Raw genomic sequence first — 16,307 nt, forward strand, 5'->3', positions numbered from 1 at the left:
TCGGACTCGAAGGACCGCGAGATGGTCAGCCGGTTGCTCCCGAGGAAGGCGCGCACCTCCGTCCTCAGCGCGGGCGGCATGCGGAGCTCCTCGAGGCTCCGGTCGTCGGCCTCGCGCGGCGGCGGCACGGGCAGGTCGTCGTGCTGGAAGTGGATGCTCTCGACCTTGGCGTCCGCGTGGGGCTTCGCCGCCGCGGCGACGTACTCGCCGTCGTGGTTCGCGAAGACGGCGACGCGGACGAAGCCGCGCGCGCGGCAGAAGTACTTTTTCGACGACGTCACCTGGTGCCAGGCCTTGCGGAGCGACGTGCGCTCGCGGTGCTTGGCGTCGGCGGCGGCCCGGGCCGCCGCGTCGCGCGCGGCCTTGTCCTTCTCCATCTTCTCGTCGATCTCCTGGGACGCGCTGTGCTTCGAGGGGTACCGCTGCTTCTCGTCGCGCTTCTCGTCGCGGCGCCGCGCGCTCGGCTTGGCCTTGAAGGAGTCGCGCCAGGCGTCCTCGACGTGGGCGTCGGGCACGAGCGTCGCGAGGCGCCAGTTCTTGCCCAGCGTGCGGCCGCTCTTGTGGACCTTGAGCTCGTCGTGGTCGTGGGCGAGGTCGAGCTCGCGCACGGCGACGCTGCGCGGGCTGTGCCGCGGGCTGCGCGGGCTGCGCGGCGAGTTGCTGCTGGCGGCGGAGCCCATGACTTGGTGGTGACTTGTGGTGGTCGAGTCCGAATCGGTTGCTTCGTCTTTGCTGCCCGCATTGTCCAGATGATGCGGCGGAAAGCCGGGCACATTCAGATCGCGGCACCATCGTTGATTGAGGCCGATATCACTTCCAACGACGCTCCCGACTCCTCGCATTCCCGGCCTGCATCGACCGGACTTGCGAGATGGCTGCTCTCTTGAAAGAAACAAAGCAAGCGCCCCACCGGCAGCACCCCGCAACACACCCCAACAACAACACAACAACCAAGCGCCAACCCGGCAGCACCCCGCAACACACCACAACACCACTACAGCAACCATGGGCCACGGCGCGAGCACGCAGACGATCACCGCCGCCGACGAGGACCTCTACCGCCAGAAGAGCGGCCGCAGCCTCGGCCAGGCCTACCGCGCCCAGGGCCTGGGCCAGCAGGTACACCCCTGGACCGCGGTCTACCGCGTGAGCAAGTCCGCCGCGAAGCTCAAGCTCGCATCGCCCGGCGCGAAGCTCAAGGCGAAGCAGAAGGCCCTCGAGGCGCACTCCGTCGTGGGCGCCATCGACGCCAAAATAAAAGCCGACAAGGAGGCGAAGGACGCCGAGGACGCGCAGCGCGCCGCGGCGGAGTACGCCGAGAAGCGCTTTCTCTCGAAAGCCTGGCACAAGGTCGACTCGACGCGCAAGTACTTCACGAAGGCCAAAAACTTCGTGTCCGTGTCCGTCTTCCTGAGCCACGAGGGCGAGTACGTCGTCGCGGCGACGCGGCCCCACGACGACGCCGTGATCCACCCGATCCACCTCGACGGCGCGGACCTGCCGACGGCGACGCCCGTACCCGACGACCCCAGCCTCGACGAGCTGCGGAACGCGCCCGTCTTCTCCGCGAGCGCGCGCGACTGCCTCCTCAAGGGCAACCGCCTCACCATCGCGCGCGGCGACTCGGAGAACGAGCTCGTGCTCGAGGTGCTGGGCGTGCCCCACCGGCCCGCCGCCGACGTCGTGTCGCCCACGGCGCTCAAAGAGGTCGAGCGCCAGACGCTCGAGGCGTGGGAGCCGACGCCGACGACGGCGATGCAGAAGGTCACGGACGCGCGCTTCGCGGCGCTCGTCGCGGGCCTCGAGACGGACCTGCTCGTGGCCGAGTCGGCCATCGTCGACGTCGAGGCCGTCCACGAGGTCCTCGTACGGGAGGCCCGGGAGCTGCACGAGATGAACGCGCGCGACGCGGCCGTGCTCGCGACCCTGCCGGTCATCCCCAAGAAGCGCCGCAAGGCCGCCCCGCAGCACCGCGTCGTCGACCGCTGGGACACGACGTCGCCGTCGAAGAAGGCCCACCGCGCCGCGACGACGACGCCCGCGTTCTTCGCTTAAAACACATTTCTAACTCGCCTTACGGAACCGCAGGAGCGTCGTCTCGCGGCCGCCGCGCTTGTAGTCGGCGTAGGTGACGACCTCGGCGAACCCCGCGTTGCGCAGGGCGCCGGCGCCGGCGTCGTCCTTGGCGTGGAGCGGCGCGTAGATCTCCGCGGCGTCGCCTTCGACCGCGAAGACGCCGAGCGCCGCGTCGACGGCGACCCGCGCGAGCTGCGCGCCGATGCCCCGCCGCCGGTGGCCCTCGGCGACGACGAGCTCGCAGAGGATCCAGGCCCGGCCCGTCGTCTCGCGCGTCCGGTACTCGTCCGTCGCCTCCAGCGACGCGAATCCCACGAGCGCCCTCTTGTCGTAGGCGGCCCAGACGAGGGCATGTCCGCCCGCGACGCGGCCGAAGTGGTGGCGCAGGGACCGCACGTCGCCGAGGAAGTTCGTCGCGGCCTTGCCCTCCTTGAGGCGGAACTCAAAGAGCTTCTCCGTGTCCGTCTCGGCGGGCAGCCGCTTGTAGCGCAGGCCGCCGACGGTCGTCGACGCCGTCGGCGTCGGCGTGCAGCGTATCTTTGGCGGCTCCGGCGTCGGTGTTTCGTCGTCGTCGCTGCCGTTTTGGGCGGGCTGCATGGCCGCCATCACAAATGGGCTGGGAAACTTGAATTCAACAACTCGCCGATGCCGTCCAGCATCCGATGGCGCCGCTTCTGCTCAGAGCCAACATTAAGCGGCTCTTGCGCCGCCGCCGCCTGTCGACCATCGACTACGACTCGTTCCTGAGCGCGCGGTCCCTGCGGCGGCGGCCGAGCGCGATTCGCGCGCTGCAGCCCCTGCTCGCGGAGCCGGGCATGATCTCCCTCGGCGGCGGCATGCCCCACGCGTCGACGTTTCCGTTCGAATCCTTGACCGTACGATTGAAAAGCGGCAAGTCCTTCGCCGTCGACGGCGCGGCGCTCGAGGCCGCGCTCCAGTACGGGCCGACGCGCGGGTCGCCCGGCCTGAGCGCGCACCTCGAGGCGCTCCAGCGCTCGGAGCACGGCGCCGCAAACAGCATGATCTGCGCGACGACGGGCTCCCAGGACGCGCTGGCCAAGGCCTTTGATCTGTTCACGGGCGAGGGCCAGCCGCCCGTGCTCGTCGAGTCGCCCACGTACTCCGGGAGCTTGGCGTACCTGCAGCCGACGGGGGTACCGCTCGTCGGCGTGCCCACGGACGGCGGCGGCCTCGATCCGCAGGCACTCGACGCCATCTTGCGGCACTGGGACGACGACGGCCCACGGCCCCGCGTGCTCTACACGATCCCGGTGGGCGGGAACCCCACGGGCGCGTCGCTGTCCTTGGAACGGAAGCGCGAGATCTACGGCATCGCGAGGGAATTCGACCTCATTTTGCTGGAAGACGACCCCTACTACTGGATGCAGTTCGGCGGCGAGCGCACGCCGTCGTTCCTGTCGCTGGACGCGGACCAGCGCGTGCTCCGCTTCGACTCGTTTTCCAAGTTGCTGAGCAGCGGCATTCGCGTGGGCTTCTGCACGGGCCCGCCGCGGCTCGTCGAGCGCATCGAGCTCCACGCCCAGGCCTCCGTGCTCCACGGCTCCGGCGTGAGCCAGGCGCTTGTCAGCGGCCTCTTCGACGCCTGGGCGGAGGAGTACCCCTCGGCCGTCGCCGGCTTCGAGGCGCACTGCGCGGCCGTCGCCTCGTTCTACGAAACGCGGCGCGACGTCTTCCTCCGCGCCGCGGAGGCGCACTTGACGGGGCTCGCGGACTGGACGGTGCCGACGGCGGGCATGTTCGTCTGGCTCCGGCTGCGGGGCGTCGACGACGCGGACGCGTTCGTGAAGTCGAAATGCCGCGACGCGAAGGTGCTGCTGGTGCCGGGCCAGTCCTTCGACCCCCACGACGCGCCATCGCCCTACGTCCGCGCGGCGTTCTCGACGGCGTCCCACGAGGACATCGAGGTGGCTGTGGAGCGGTTCGCGGGATTGTTGCGGGAGGTCGCGTGAGTTTTATTTTATGGTTCCCGTGGCGCGGTTCGCGGGGCTGCTGCGGCTGGCCGCGCGCGTTTTAATTTCGACTTCAACTTTTAAACTTGCAGTCCGCGCGGCGAATGTTGAGGCGCAGGGGTGACTCGTCCCAAAGCAGCAGGACATCAGCAGCAAAGCGCCACGGCAATTGACGCTCGCCTGCAACACAGCCAGCCATGCGCGCCCTCCCGTGCATGCTCGCCGTCGCCGCGGCCCTCCAGCGCGCCCCGCGGCGTGTCGCGCCGCCGGCCGTCGCGGCGCGCCGCAACGTCGCGCTGCGCGCCTGCGACCAAAACCTTTCGAAAAAGGGGACGGTGACGCTCGTCGGCGCGGGCCCCGGCGACCCGGAGCTCCTCACGGTCGCGGCCCTGCGCCTGATCAGCGACCCGGAGGCGCTCGTCGTCGCGGACCGCCTCGTGTCGCCGGAGATCCGGAGTCTCGTGCAGGGCGAGCTCCGCGTCGCGGGCAAGGCGCCCGGCTGCGCGGAGAAGGCGCAGCGCGAGATCTACGACTGGTGCGTCGAGGGCGTCAACGAGGGCCGCCGGGTCATCCGGCTCAAGATCGGCGACCCCTTCGTCTTCGGCCGCGGCGGCGAGGAGATCCTCGAGTTCCGGGAGACGCTTGGCCTCGAGGCCGAGGTCGTGCCCGGCGTGTCGAGCTGCCTCGCGGCGCCGCTCGCGGCGGGCGTGCCCGTGACGCACCGCGGCGCCGCGCACCAGCTCGTCGTCTCCACGGGCTACGGCCGCGACGGCTCGTCGCCGGAGCTCCCCTACTACGACGAGAACCGCACCGTCGTGCTCCTCATGGCCGTCGGCCGCCTGGGCAAGATCGTCGCCAACTGCCTCGAGGCCCAGGGCTTCCCCCGCGACTGCCCGGCCCTCGTCGTCGAGCAGGCGTCGAGCCCGCGGCAGCGGACCGTCGTCGGCGACTTGTCGGACATCGCGGACCTCGTGCTCGAGCACGACATCAAGGCGCCGGCGACGGTCGTCTTCGGCGCCGCGGCGCGCGTGCTCCACGCGACGGCGCCCCACGGCCTCATGGACGAGCGCGCGCCCGCCGCGCGGCTCGACGTCCTCGAGACCGTCGCGGCCGCGATCCCCGAGCCGAAGCCCTACGAGTTCCTCGGCGGGAAGACCGCCGCCAAGGTCCGCTGATGGGCATCCCCCGGCTGTGAAAATCTGTTGTAAATAAAGCGAGCTACGTCGTCGTGACGAACGCGTAGGTCGCGTCCCGCTCCCGCCGTTCGAGCGCCTTCAGGTCCATGCGGTAGACGTTCGTCTCGCGGATTTCGAAGCCGCAGCGGCGGTAGAGCCGGTTCGCGGCCTCGCGGCTCGGCCGCGACGTGAGGTCCAGCGTCTTGGCGCCCGCCGCGCGCGCGAGCTCGACGGCCTTTTTCAGCAACCGGCCGCCGAGGCCGCAGCCGCGCGCGGCCTCGTCGACGACGACGTCCTCGACCCACGCGCGCGTGCCCGTCGGGATGGGGAAGACGACGAGCGTCAGCACGCCGACGACGCCGTAGGCCGCGCGCGCCGCGACGAGCGTCACGGCGTCGTGTTCTACTATTTTCCGCAGCGCGTCCGCGTCGGGCGCCTCGCTCGTCTTCGAGAGCTGCGGCGTCAGTTTCCGGAAGGCGGCGACGAGCGCGTCGTCGACGGCCGTGACGGGCTCGATGACGAGCTGCTTGTAGGGGTCCGGCGCCGCCTCCATAGCCTCGACAAAGGCCGTGACCTCCTTGACGCGCTGGAGATGGGAGGCCATGGTTGTTTTTTGCGACGCACGTCGCAGCGATGTGTTTTGGCGTCGAATGCGCTGGGAAACGCGCGTTTTGACGGCGCAGCGGGTGCCGACGCTCGACGTTGAAGTCTTAGTTGACTTTGTTGCCGCAAGCTCGCCGGCGGCTCGGCTTGCGCGCGCGCCATCGACGTCGTCTCGGCCGCGCACGCAGTAGCAACGCAACGCCTCGGCCGCCGCTGCTCGCGCTCGCAAAGAAGACCGTCGCCGAGCGCGCTCGCGAAGAACCGTCGCCGCGCGCTCGCACGACCATGGCGCCGCGCGGTCGCGGCCGCGACCGCTCCTACTCGCGGAGCTACTCGCGGTCGCGGTCGCCGCCGCGGCGCGGCGGCTACCGCGACCGGTCCTACTCGCGGTCCTACTCGCGGTCGCGCTCCCCGGCGCGGCGCGGCCGCGGCGGCGGCGGCGGCCGGGGCCGGGGCCGATCGCGGTCGCGGTCGCGGTCGCGGTCGCGGTCGCCGCCGCGGCGCAACGGCTCGCGGCGGCGCGACTCGCCGCCGCCGAAGAAGCGCTACGAGAAGCAGCGCAGCCCGAGCCGGAGCCCGTCGCGGAGCGCGAGCCGGAGCCGGAGCTCGAGCCGGAGCCGGAGCCGGAGCCGGTCCCGATCCCGGAGCTTCTCGCGGAGCCTGTCGCGGTCCAAGTCGCGCAGCGCGTCCGGCGAGGCCGCGGCGGCGCGGCGGAAGCTCGTCCAGAAGATGGGCAAGGACGACGACGCGCTGCGCCGCGCGGACGGCGCGCCCGCCGGCGGCGGCGGCGGCGGGCCCGTCGGCGAGCTCAGCGAGGAGGAGCAGATGCGCCAGATGCTCGGCTTCGGCGGCTTCGCGACGACCAAGGACGCCGAGGTCCCCGACAACCAGACGAGCGCCGCGCGCGGCGCCGTCAAGAAGAACCAGAACCGCCTCTACCGCCAGTACATGAACCGCCGCGGCGGCTTCAACCGGCCCCTCGACAAGGTCGCCTAGGGCCGGCGGCGGTAAGAGGACCTGTGCTTTCTCGTCGTGCGCTAGTTTACGCATCTTATTTTTATGCACAAACTACCGCAGTTGTTACATGTGCTCCGGGGCGAACAAGTGGGAGAACTAGAGCCCTGGGGGCGGGGAGAGGCCAGCGGAATAGCTCTTCGCGGCCGCGTCGGAGCAGGCTCAGTCGGCCTCCTCGGCGTCGCCCCCCGTGTCGAGCTTGGCGGCGATGAGTTCCCGCGCGCGGTTCCGGAGCTCCTGCTTCTCGACGAGGCCGACGAAAGTGCCGCCGGCCGTCGAGATGAGCCCCTTGAGCTCGCCGACGGACGCGTGGTCGACGCGCTTGAGCAACGTGGCGAAGGTCTCCGGGCCGACGTCGGGCTTGGGCCGGCTCATCCGCTCGGCGACGTCGCGCGCGCGCGCCTCGGCCATGCCGGCGGACGCGGGCTCGCCGCGCGCGCGCCGCGAGAGCCGGTCGAGGCACTTGAGGACCTTCGCGCGGGCTTGGGGGCCCTTGTGCGCGAGCGCCGGGTGCGTGGACGCGAGGTCCCACAGCATCGGCCAGTTCGCCGTCGCGCCGAGGTCGACGAGACACTCGATCTTGTCGACGAAGCCCTGGGAGATGGCGGCGTCCAGCGGGCCGCGGCCGTAGTCGTCGGCCTGGTCCGGGTCGCAGCCCAGCGCGCGGAGCGCCCGGAGCGTCGACGCGGGGTTCATCATCACGGCGATGCCGAGCGCCGACGACCCGTCGAAGCCCGCCCTCGCGGCGACGTCGGCGCCCGCGGCCGCGAGCGCCTTCATGACGTCCAGGCGCCCGCCGCGCGCCGCCAGATGGAACGGCGTCATGCCGTACTTGTCCATCTTCGTCCGCTGCTCGAGGTCCGCGCCGAGGCCGACGAGGCAGCGGACGACCGCGGCCGCGTCGAACGTCTTCGCGGCCCGCTTCTTGCGCTCCTTGCTCCAGTTCGGGAAGATGGTCTGCGTCATCGTCGACCCGGCGTTGCCGAAGGCGACGAGGAGCAGCGGCGTCTCCGCGCCGTTGCTCTCCGACGACGACTTGCCCACCGCGAGGCCCTGCTGCGTCTCCGCGCAGCTCGCCTCGTGCGCGTCCCCCTCCTTCTTCGCGCGCGCCGCGCGCGTCGTGTCCGCGACGATGTGGTCGATCCGCGCGTCCACCGGCACCCGCTCGTCGCGCACGAGCCGCTCGATCTCCGCCGTGTCGCCGGACACGACCGCGGACACGAGCGAGACGAGGAGCGGCTCGCCGTCCTCCTTCTTGACGCCGGTCCCGCAGACCTTCTTGTGGCTCTTCCAGGCGGCCTTGAAGCAGCCCTGGCCGCAGTAGCGGGGCCCGCCGGAGCCGCACTTGCCGCACTGCTGCTTCGCGCCCGGCCGGCCGCAGAAGGCGCACTGGCGCGCGACGGCGTACGCCCGCGCGCCCGTCGCGCCGGCCGCCGAGCCCCGGGGCGCGCCGCCGAGGTCCCGCTTGATCTCCTCGGCGTAGTCGACGTCCGCGCGCGACGGCGCGACGCCGCAGGCCTTCGAGAGCCACTTGACGATGTCGCGGTAGTCCCCCATGAGAGCGACCCCCGCGACCGTCGTGACGGCACGGCCGATCGTCGACGGCTTGGCCATGTCCGCGCCGAAGTCGCGGAGGAGCTTGAGCGCGGCGAGGTCGCCGCACCGCGCGGCCAGGATCGCCGGCACGGCGCTGCCGGCGTTGGGGTCGACCTTGCCCGTCTCCAGGAGCCAGCGCGCGACGGCGTGGCGCGCGGCGCGCGTCCACCACGTCCGCGCCGCCTTCGTCCCCTCGCGCAGGACCTCGGGCTCGCGTCCCGCGTCCGCGCCGCGGTGCGTCCCGGGCCCGACGGCGAGGTCCCGCGCGACGTAGCTGTCGTCGAGCACGCGGTGGAGCACGGAGTGGGCGTCCGCGGCGCCCGCCTCGAGGTCCGCGCCGGCGGCGCGGAGGCTCGCGAGCACGGCGACGACCAGCGCCGCGTCGCCCGTGCCGGCGGCGTCCGTGCGCGCGTGCAGCGCGAGGGTCGCCAGCGGCACGGGTTCGCTGATCATCGGCGCGCCGAGCTCGTGGAGCGCGGCGATGGCCTCCGGGCGGCCGCAGAAGACCGCCAGTTCGACGAGGGAGGGGTCGCGGCAGCTCCGCAAGTCGGCGCCGTTCGCGGCGAGCTGGCGCAGCCGCGCGACGTCGCCCGCCATCACCGCTGCCCTGAGCTTCGTCGAGGCCATGCCGATGCGCACGGGAGCCCGGCGGGCTGCGAACACCCCTTGCCGATGCCGATCGAGCAGCCGGAGTGGCAGATCCAGACGAACTTTCAGCGACTGCACGATCTGCCTCAAGATTGCCTCATCGAAGCGCGTTGCCCTCGAGATCGATGCTCCGTCGTCTCCCACTCGTGCTCGGAGCCGGAGCTGCGCGCGCCATGTCAACAACAACGAGAGTGGGCAGCAACGCCTGCTTCGGCGGCTCCTGGCAGCGCTACAAGCACGACTCCGAGTGCACGAAGACGCCCATGGCCTTCTCGGTCTTCGTGCCGCCGGCGGCGACGCCGGAGGCGCCGGCGCCCTGCATCTTCTACTTGAGCGGCCTCACGTGCACGGACGAGAACTTCGTGCAAAAGGCCGGCGCGGCGCGCGCGGCCGCGGAGCGCGGCGTCGCGTTGGTGGCCCCGGACACGAGCCCGCGCGGCGCGGGCGTCGACGGCGAGGACGACGCCTACGACTTCGGCTCCGGCGCCGGGTTCTACGTCGACGCGACGGCGGCGCCGTGGCGCGACAACTACAACATGTACTCCTACGTCACGGAGGAGCTCGTCGCCGCGGTGCGGGACGCCGCGCCCGCCGTCGACGTCGGCAGGCGGTCGATCACGGGCCACAGCATGGGCGGCGCGGGCGCACTCACAATTGCCATGAAGGCTCCGGAGACCTGGACGTCCGTGTCGGCCTTCTCGCCCATCTGCAACCCGACGAGGGTTCCCTGGGGCAAAAAGGCCTTCGAGGGCTACCTGGGCTCCGTCGAAGCCGGCGCGGCGCACGACGCGTCGGAGCTCGTGCGCAAGGGCGGGCCCTTCGCCTTCGGCGACATCCTCATCTCCCAGGGCGCCGACGACGACTTCCTCGTCGGCGACGTCGACCAGCTCCAGCCCGAGGCGTTCCGCGCGGCGTGCGACTCCGTTGGCCAGGGCCTCGAGCTCCGCTACGAGGCGGGCTACGACCACTCCTACTTCTTCATCGCCACCTTCGTCGACCAGCACGTCAACTTCCACGCCGACCGCCTCCTCGCGCGGTGAGGCGGCCGCGGCGGCGCGCGGAGGCGTCGCCGTCGGCCAACGCGCGCCAGCGTCGTGCCAGATCAGCAACACGATGGTGGCTAATCTCTGCGCCATCAGCCTGTGCCTCGCCGCGCTCGGCGCCGACGCCTTGCTCGCGACGCCCGGCCGGTCGCCGCGCGCGCGTCGTCAGGGAACGACGCGCCGCGCCGCCACAAAACAACCGACGAACGCCGAGTGGCTCGAGGCCTGCAAGACCTCCGGCGTCGTGTCCTACACGGACTTTGGCATCTCGCTGGCGCCGCGGGACGGTGACGACGGCGCCGTCGCCGTCGCCGAGCGCGACGTCGGCGTCGGCACGCCGCTCTTCGGGAAGAAGGCGCCCGCGGCGGCGCCGGAGCCCGCGGCGCCGCGCGTCGCGAACGCGGCCAAGGACTACGAGGACTTCAACCCGGACCAGCCGGACATCATCCAGAAGTTCGTCAAGTCGCGCGACGACTGGTGGAGCTCCGAGTCGCCCTTCCCCGGCGCGCCCGTCGCCAAGGGCTCGGGCGACTCGCCGGTCGACGCGCTCGTGCAGCTGCCGCTGCCCGCGTACTTCTGGCTCCTCAGCGCGACCGTCGGGTCCATCGCCTTCGTCGGCTGCATCTTCCAGCTCTTCTACAACGTGCCCCGGGCGCCCGTGCTCGGCGTGCCCCTCACGTCCGTCATCCTCGTGGCGTCCGGCCCCGCGTTCGTCTTCTTCTTCCTCGTCGCCATCGCCCGGGGCCAGAAGGAGGCCGACGACGACGACGCCAAGTACAACATGTAATCCTTTTAGGGCGCGGCCTCCTCGGGGGGCGGGTGGTCGCCGACGTGGCACCGCGCCCAGAGTTTGACGGCCTGCGCGGAGTAGTCGACCTTGAGGAACAGGGCCCCGTCCCCGGCGTCGTAGGCGCCGCTGCGCAGCGCCGGGCAGGCCGCGAGCGCGGGCCAGAGGTCCACGAAGTCGGCGTCGCGCTGCGCGTCGCAGTCGCCGCGGAACGTCGAGTGCCACTGCGCGTAGACCGCGTCCCTTACCGCCAACAGGAACATTTCGTTGAACTCGAAGCGTGTCGGGTGCTGGCGGAGCGCCTGCCAGACGCAGTCGAGCCACTGGAGGAAGATGGGGCTGTGGTCGTCCGTCGCGGCGTCGCGCCGCTTCGAGAACTGGTAGCCGAACGCGCACCAGTCCTTCTCGACGAGCGCCGCGAAACCGGCGACCGTGCGGTAGTAGGGGTCGAGCAGCAGCTGCGCGAGCGACGACAGCTGCGACGTGCGGTCCCAGCCGTCGCTGCAGTGCACGAGCGTCGGCGTCTTGCGCACGTGCAGGAGCTTCGCGACGAACGTCGACGCGGCGAGCACGAGCCGCAAGTTGTCGAGCCACCGGCTGCCGTGGACCTCCTCGAGGAAGTCGCCGTCGTTCTTCTCGCAGGCCCGCCGCAGCTTCGCGAGCGACTGGCGCATGGCGTGGATGTTGGGGATGTTCGCGAAGTAGACCGTGCCGCCGCCCGGGATGTCGTGCGCGTCCTCGAAGCCGCCGCCCTTGAGCGTGTTCGCGAGCGCGTTCGCGTAGGGCCGCGCGTCGACGACGGCGAGCGACGCGCCCGCGAGGCCGCAGCGCCGGATCGCGCCGAGCACCGCGAGCGCGTGGCGGTCCTTGTGCCCGCCGCTCGCCGCGCCGAGCGCCGCGGGCGCCGCGGAAGCCGCCGCGCCGGCCGCGCCGGCGACGACGTGGAACGCGCGGTCCTTGTGGTGCTCCGCGTGGGGCTGCGCGGACCGGCACAGCGGGGTTTTGGACACCGGGTGGCGCCACGTGAGCGCGGGCGTGCGGTGCTTCGACCGGCGCTTGATCTCGCCCTCGAGGGCCTCGTCGTCGAGCTCCGCGGGAACGGCGAATTGAGGCGGGTACGTCGGCGCGACCGCGTAGGTCGCGTTGTCGACGACGCGCCAGCGCGCGTCGTCGAAGACGCCGAGGCGCGCGTACTCGTCGTCCATGACGTTGCGGCGCCGTGAAACGCCCGGGAAAAGTCGCGGCGTTTCGCCCGCGAGCGCCGCGGCGGCGCGCGCGAACGCCGGCCCGAGCGCCTTGTCGAGGCCGAGGCGCAGCGCGCCGCAGTCGCCGCCCCGCAGCGTCACGTAGGCGCGGTCGCCCTCGACGTGCGGGTGCGACGCGCGCGGGCTCGCGTCGGACTGCTGCGCGTCGCGCACGTCTTTCGCGAGTTCGACGAAGTGGTCCGCGCCCCGTTCGTCGAGGAATTCGAGGAACGCGCCGCATTTCAGGCACGCGTCGGTCTGGACCGCGGCCGCGAGCCAGATCTCGAGGCCCTCGCGCCGATCGGAGATGTCGCTCGAGAGCACCTGCTTCCGCGGGAAGGGCACGTCTTTGAGCTCCTCGGCGCCGACGAGCTTGCAGACGCGGTCCCGGAGTGCTAAGAACTCGGAGTATCTTCGGGACACGACCCAGGACGTCGCGTGCGCCCGCACGGAGACGTGGTACTCGACGTGGGCGCCGCCGCTCACGGAGAAGAAGGCGCCCGGCGCCGCGGCCGTCGTCGCCTCGCCCGAGATCGTCGCCGAGAGCGACCCCGCCGGCAGGACCTGCTCCGACGCCGCCGCCGCGGCCGTGCCGCAAAAGTCGGAGCCTCGCCGGTGGACCTTCTTCCGCGTCGCGGACCGCGCGAGCTCGTTCATGGACCGCCGCAGGCTCGGCCGCGCGCCCTCGAGCGACGGCGCGCCGCACGCGCGGACCGCGAGCTGCGCCACGTGGCCGCTCGGCCCCGCTGCGCCGGCGGCAAAGCCCCGCGCGAAGATGAAGCGCGCGTCCGTGACGAGCAGCGCGCCCAGGATCGGCGCGTCGTGCGTGAAGTTCAGATCCTCGCCGCGGAAGAGCTCTTTCTCGCGCGGTGGGCCGCAGAGCTCGACGTCCTCGATGCAGTAGAGCAGCGTCTCCCAGCCCGCCGGCGGCTGGAGCACGCCCCCGTCGAGCCCGACGAGGCCCTCGTGGCCCGCGGGCAGCCAGGCCGAGAGCTCGGCGTCGATGCGCTCCATCGCGAGCTGGGGCAGCCTTGATAATCCAGGGCAGCCTTGCGCGGCATCGTCGGCCAGAAATAACCTCTCGAGGCGATGGCGTGAGCACGATCGTCTTAGCGCGCGCGAACGATCCATAAAATGTTCGCGCCGCCAACGCTAGCAGTACTGGAGAAGCGCGGCGAGGCTTTGAAGCGGCGGAGCACGCACGTCGTGCCGCGCTACATGAAGCCCAAGAACAGTGCGACGCACCACCGCCGGAAGCGGCGCCCAGCCCAGGCCCACGACGAGGAGCGGTCCGGGCGCAAGAAGGCGCCGTTCATGGACGAGAAGCAGCTCGAGCGGTCCCTCAACTTCGGCGCGGAGCGGCTCTACGCCATGATCCACGACGGCTACGGCCTCTACGACGCCACGCTCAAAGCGTGCGAGGAGGTGAACTTCAAGGCCGGCCGCGACGGCAACCTCGCCGAGGTCCACCCCGTGCAGCTCGCGGGCTGGTTCGACATGATGCTCGAGGGCCGCCACCAGCGCCGCGGCCGCCGGCGCCGCGAGAAGCGGAAGCGGCGCGGGCCCGAGCCCGGCTCCGCGCTCGAGACGTATTTACAAACCGAGGAGGCGAAGAACGCCGTCGAGGCGCCGCCGCGCGTCGCCCATCGGAGCTCCGAGGTGCGCGACGCCATGCGGGCCATGCTCGCGGCCTGGCGCGAGCAGGTCATCCTGACCCGCGAGCAGATCGCGCGCGAAGCGGAGGCCTTGAAGGAGGAGATGCGGCTCAACAATTTAAAGATGGCCGGCGCCAAGGGCGGCAAGGAGCAGGAGCGGCGCTACTACAAGTGGGTCTGTTTCACGGCTCTAAAGTTCTACCTGCGGCGGCGGCGCATCGAGAAGAAGCGCGCGGCGCGGCGCGCGCGGTTCCAGGGCGCGATCTCCCGCGCGTTGACGGACAAGCTCGGCCTCGGCCTGCCCCGCCTCCTCGGCGGCGGCGGCGACTCGTCGGCGGCGGCGGCCTACGGCGGCTTCGCGAGCCTCCCGATGAAGATGAAGTTGAAGGACCGCGGCGGCGGCGACCGCGTGTCGCGGTTCATGAACGTCGTCGAGGCCGTGCGATCCAGCGCGCAGAGCGGCGACCCGGCGCCGGGGAAGCTGGCCCTGCCCCACGGCCTCAAGCGCACGGAGACCCAGAAGGGCCGCCTCGACGCCGAGGTCGACGCCGACGACGAGCTCAGCGACGGGAGCGACGATCTGGACGCCGTCGCCGAGGGCGACGAGGACACGCTCGACGACGAGGCGTCCCTCGCGACGGACACGATGACCTTCGCGTCGTCCTGCGGCACGGAGGAGACGCGGTCCGCGGCGCCGGTGAGTCGGTTCGGCACGACCGCGGACCTCGGCCGCCGCACGGAGCGGCGGAGCTTCCGGCCCAAGGCGCCGCCGGGCCCCGTGCCGTCCTTCCTGCGCAAGGGGCGGCGCGTATTCGACCCGGGCATGCCGACGCTGCCGCCGTCGGCGTCCGCGCACAGTCTGCTGTCGGCGACGAACGTCACGTCGTTCCTCCCGCGCGTCGACTCGAGCCTGTTGCTGCGCTTCGCCGCCAAGGAGGAGCGGGACCTCGCCGCCTTCCACGAGCAGAAGGCGCTGGACCACCTCGCGCGGACGGCCCTGCCGGCCATCGACGACGCGAGCGCCGACGAGCCCGAGGACGGCGAGTCGCCCGAGGCCCCGGCGGACGAGCCGCCGGAGGCCGCCGCGGGCGGCCGCGCGGGCTTCGCCTTCCACGGCGTCTCCAAGCCGGCGCCGCGGCGGAAGTCGTCGGCGCCGCCGCGGCGCGTCGGCGGCGGCGGCAAGTTCGACTGGAAGCAGAAGGTCAAGTCCAAGCTCGTTCATCTTAGGTTCTAAGGGGGTTTAATACGAAGTCAGAGTTGCGCTATGGTTTCGGAGGTCCCGTTTTCTGATGATCGGGCTACGATTTAATCTAAGAGCGACCTGCGCGGTCCCCGTACTGCCAGATGGCGCATGATTTAATATGCCATCATCGTGTTTTTGGACCAACCATGGCCATTGAAAAACAGAATCATGCAGTCAAGGTATCTTCTGCGACCACGGTTTTCTGGGCGTCCGATGCAGCGGTTCCAGGACTTGGCGCGGCGCTCGGTCTGTGGACCATGCCGCGCCTCGGGCCCGACTGCGAGTCGCTCGGGAAAGACCACCGGTCGATGGCGAGCAACTTGGTTCGCGTCGGGGCAGCCCGTGGATGACGAGAACGGCCGTTAACGATGGTGGGCGACCGACGAGGGGCCCAACTTAGTTCCAGAGGTCGAGCGGTGCGCTAGACCCTGGGTAAGCCACCCCTGGAATGTTTTCCCGGAGGTCTCTGCTTAGCACTGGCGCACCGAACGTCTCATTCATTGCGCGGTGAGCACCGTGTCACCCGCGGCGCCGCGCGCCCGTCGGAGGCGCTGAGATGATCTCGATCAAATCGACTCGAGCCGAGGAGCTGTCGCGAGGGCATCTGGTGGCCCCCATGACGAACGATTCCCGACGCTCTGTGGCTCGAAAGCGACCCGAAATTGGGTCGGGGGAAGCTGCCGAGCCTCACTGCACCCCCTGAAGCTGCCCGTTTGCGCCACCTCGCAATCGTTTGGATGTCGCGTCTTCGCAGGTGCCTCGCCCACATGTTTGCGGACCTCGAAGCCACTGGGATCGTTGCACGTCCCTTCATATTCGCGGAGCTCTGGACGTCCAACAGTTCACCAAGCATCTCGTCGGTCGAGCGCAGCGATGCGGAGATGCGATGCGGACCGGGCTGTCGAGGTATCGTTGTCGTCAATGTTGACGAAATTCAATGGCTATGGTTGATTTAAAATGGAATTAAATCGGCGCGCAGGTTGCCGGCGCCGGCCAGCCTCCGGCGTCCCTTCTAGCCGACGTAGATTAAATAATCCAGCGCGACGGCGTTGTGATTATTTCGCAGGGACATCGGCGTCGGCAGATCGATTTGTCTCCCCTTCGTTCCCTAGTCTACAAGCTCGTGGGGGTGCACGATATCCCGAGCGAGGGGAACCTGCTCTACTAATTCAGGTCGCTGTGCTTGTCCTTGGATCCAACCGGCGGAGATACTTAAAAACCATTAGCTCTTCCGCAGGAGGTCGAGCACGGCG

At 70.7% G+C, this 16,307-nt stretch overlaps 7 protein-coding genes across 7 annotated transcripts in view; 4 read left to right on the top strand and 3 right to left on the bottom strand.

Moving 5' to 3' along the window:
- Nucleotides 1–2,738: 2,738 nt before the first annotated feature.
- AURANDRAFT_22616 (hypothetical protein) lies at nt 2,739–4,046 on the top strand (the record flags this gene model as incomplete). Its single annotated transcript, XM_009036001.1, has 1 exon — nt 2,739–4,046. The coding sequence occupies one exon, from the start codon at nt 2,739–2,741 to the stop codon at nt 4,044–4,046; it is 1,308 nt and encodes a 435-aa protein (XP_009034249.1).
- Nucleotides 4,047–4,372: 326 nt separating this feature from the next.
- On the top strand, nt 4,373–5,071 carry AURANDRAFT_12010 (hypothetical protein; the record flags this gene model as incomplete). The annotated part of the gene is made up of 1 exon (XM_009036002.1): nt 4,373–5,071. A coding segment is annotated over one exon (699 nt), but the record flags the coding sequence as incomplete, so codon positions are not given.
- A 1,929-nt stretch (nt 5,072–7,000) lies between these two features.
- Nucleotides 7,001–9,061, bottom strand: AURANDRAFT_62052 (expressed protein; the record flags this gene model as incomplete). Its single annotated transcript, XM_009036420.1, has 1 exon — nt 7,001–9,061. The coding sequence occupies one exon, from the start codon at nt 9,059–9,061 to the stop codon at nt 7,001–7,003; it is 2,061 nt and encodes a 686-aa protein (XP_009034668.1).
- Nucleotides 9,062–9,255: 194 nt separating this feature from the next.
- AURANDRAFT_22416 (hypothetical protein) lies at nt 9,256–10,122 on the top strand (the record flags this gene model as incomplete). Its single annotated transcript, XM_009036003.1, has 1 exon — nt 9,256–10,122. The coding sequence occupies one exon, from the start codon at nt 9,256–9,258 to the stop codon at nt 10,120–10,122; it is 867 nt and encodes a 288-aa protein (XP_009034251.1).
- Nucleotides 10,123–10,917: 795 nt separating this feature from the next.
- On the bottom strand, nt 10,918–12,117 carry AURANDRAFT_22249 (hypothetical protein; the record flags this gene model as incomplete). Its single annotated transcript, XM_009036419.1, has 2 exons — nt 10,918–11,778; nt 11,854–12,117. The coding sequence occupies 2 exons, from the start codon at nt 12,115–12,117 to the stop codon at nt 10,918–10,920; spliced, it is 1,125 nt and encodes a 374-aa protein (XP_009034667.1).
- A 1,257-nt stretch (nt 12,118–13,374) lies between these two features.
- Nucleotides 13,375–15,045, top strand: AURANDRAFT_62054 (hypothetical protein; the record flags this gene model as incomplete). Its single annotated transcript, XM_009036004.1, has 1 exon — nt 13,375–15,045. The coding sequence occupies one exon, from the start codon at nt 13,375–13,377 to the stop codon at nt 15,043–15,045; it is 1,671 nt and encodes a 556-aa protein (XP_009034252.1).
- Nucleotides 15,046–16,066: 1,021 nt separating this feature from the next.
- AURANDRAFT_62055 (hypothetical protein) overlaps nt 16,067–16,307 on the bottom strand; it is a gene marked incomplete at both ends in the record, with an annotated part of 1,288 nt that continues 1,047 nt past the window's right edge. Inside the window, one exon of the mRNA XM_009036418.1 lies at nt 16,067–16,162. Within this exon, the coding sequence (XP_009034666.1) occupies nt 16,067–16,162 (96 nt within the window). The remainder of the gene's footprint in view (nt 16,163–16,307) is intronic.

This window comes from Aureococcus anophagefferens (assembly GCF_000186865.1).
Source record: "Aureococcus anophagefferens unplaced genomic scaffold AURANscaffold_4, whole genome shotgun sequence".
In the NCBI taxonomy this organism is placed as follows: domain Eukaryota; class Pelagophyceae; order Pelagomonadales; family Pelagomonadaceae; genus Aureococcus; species Aureococcus anophagefferens.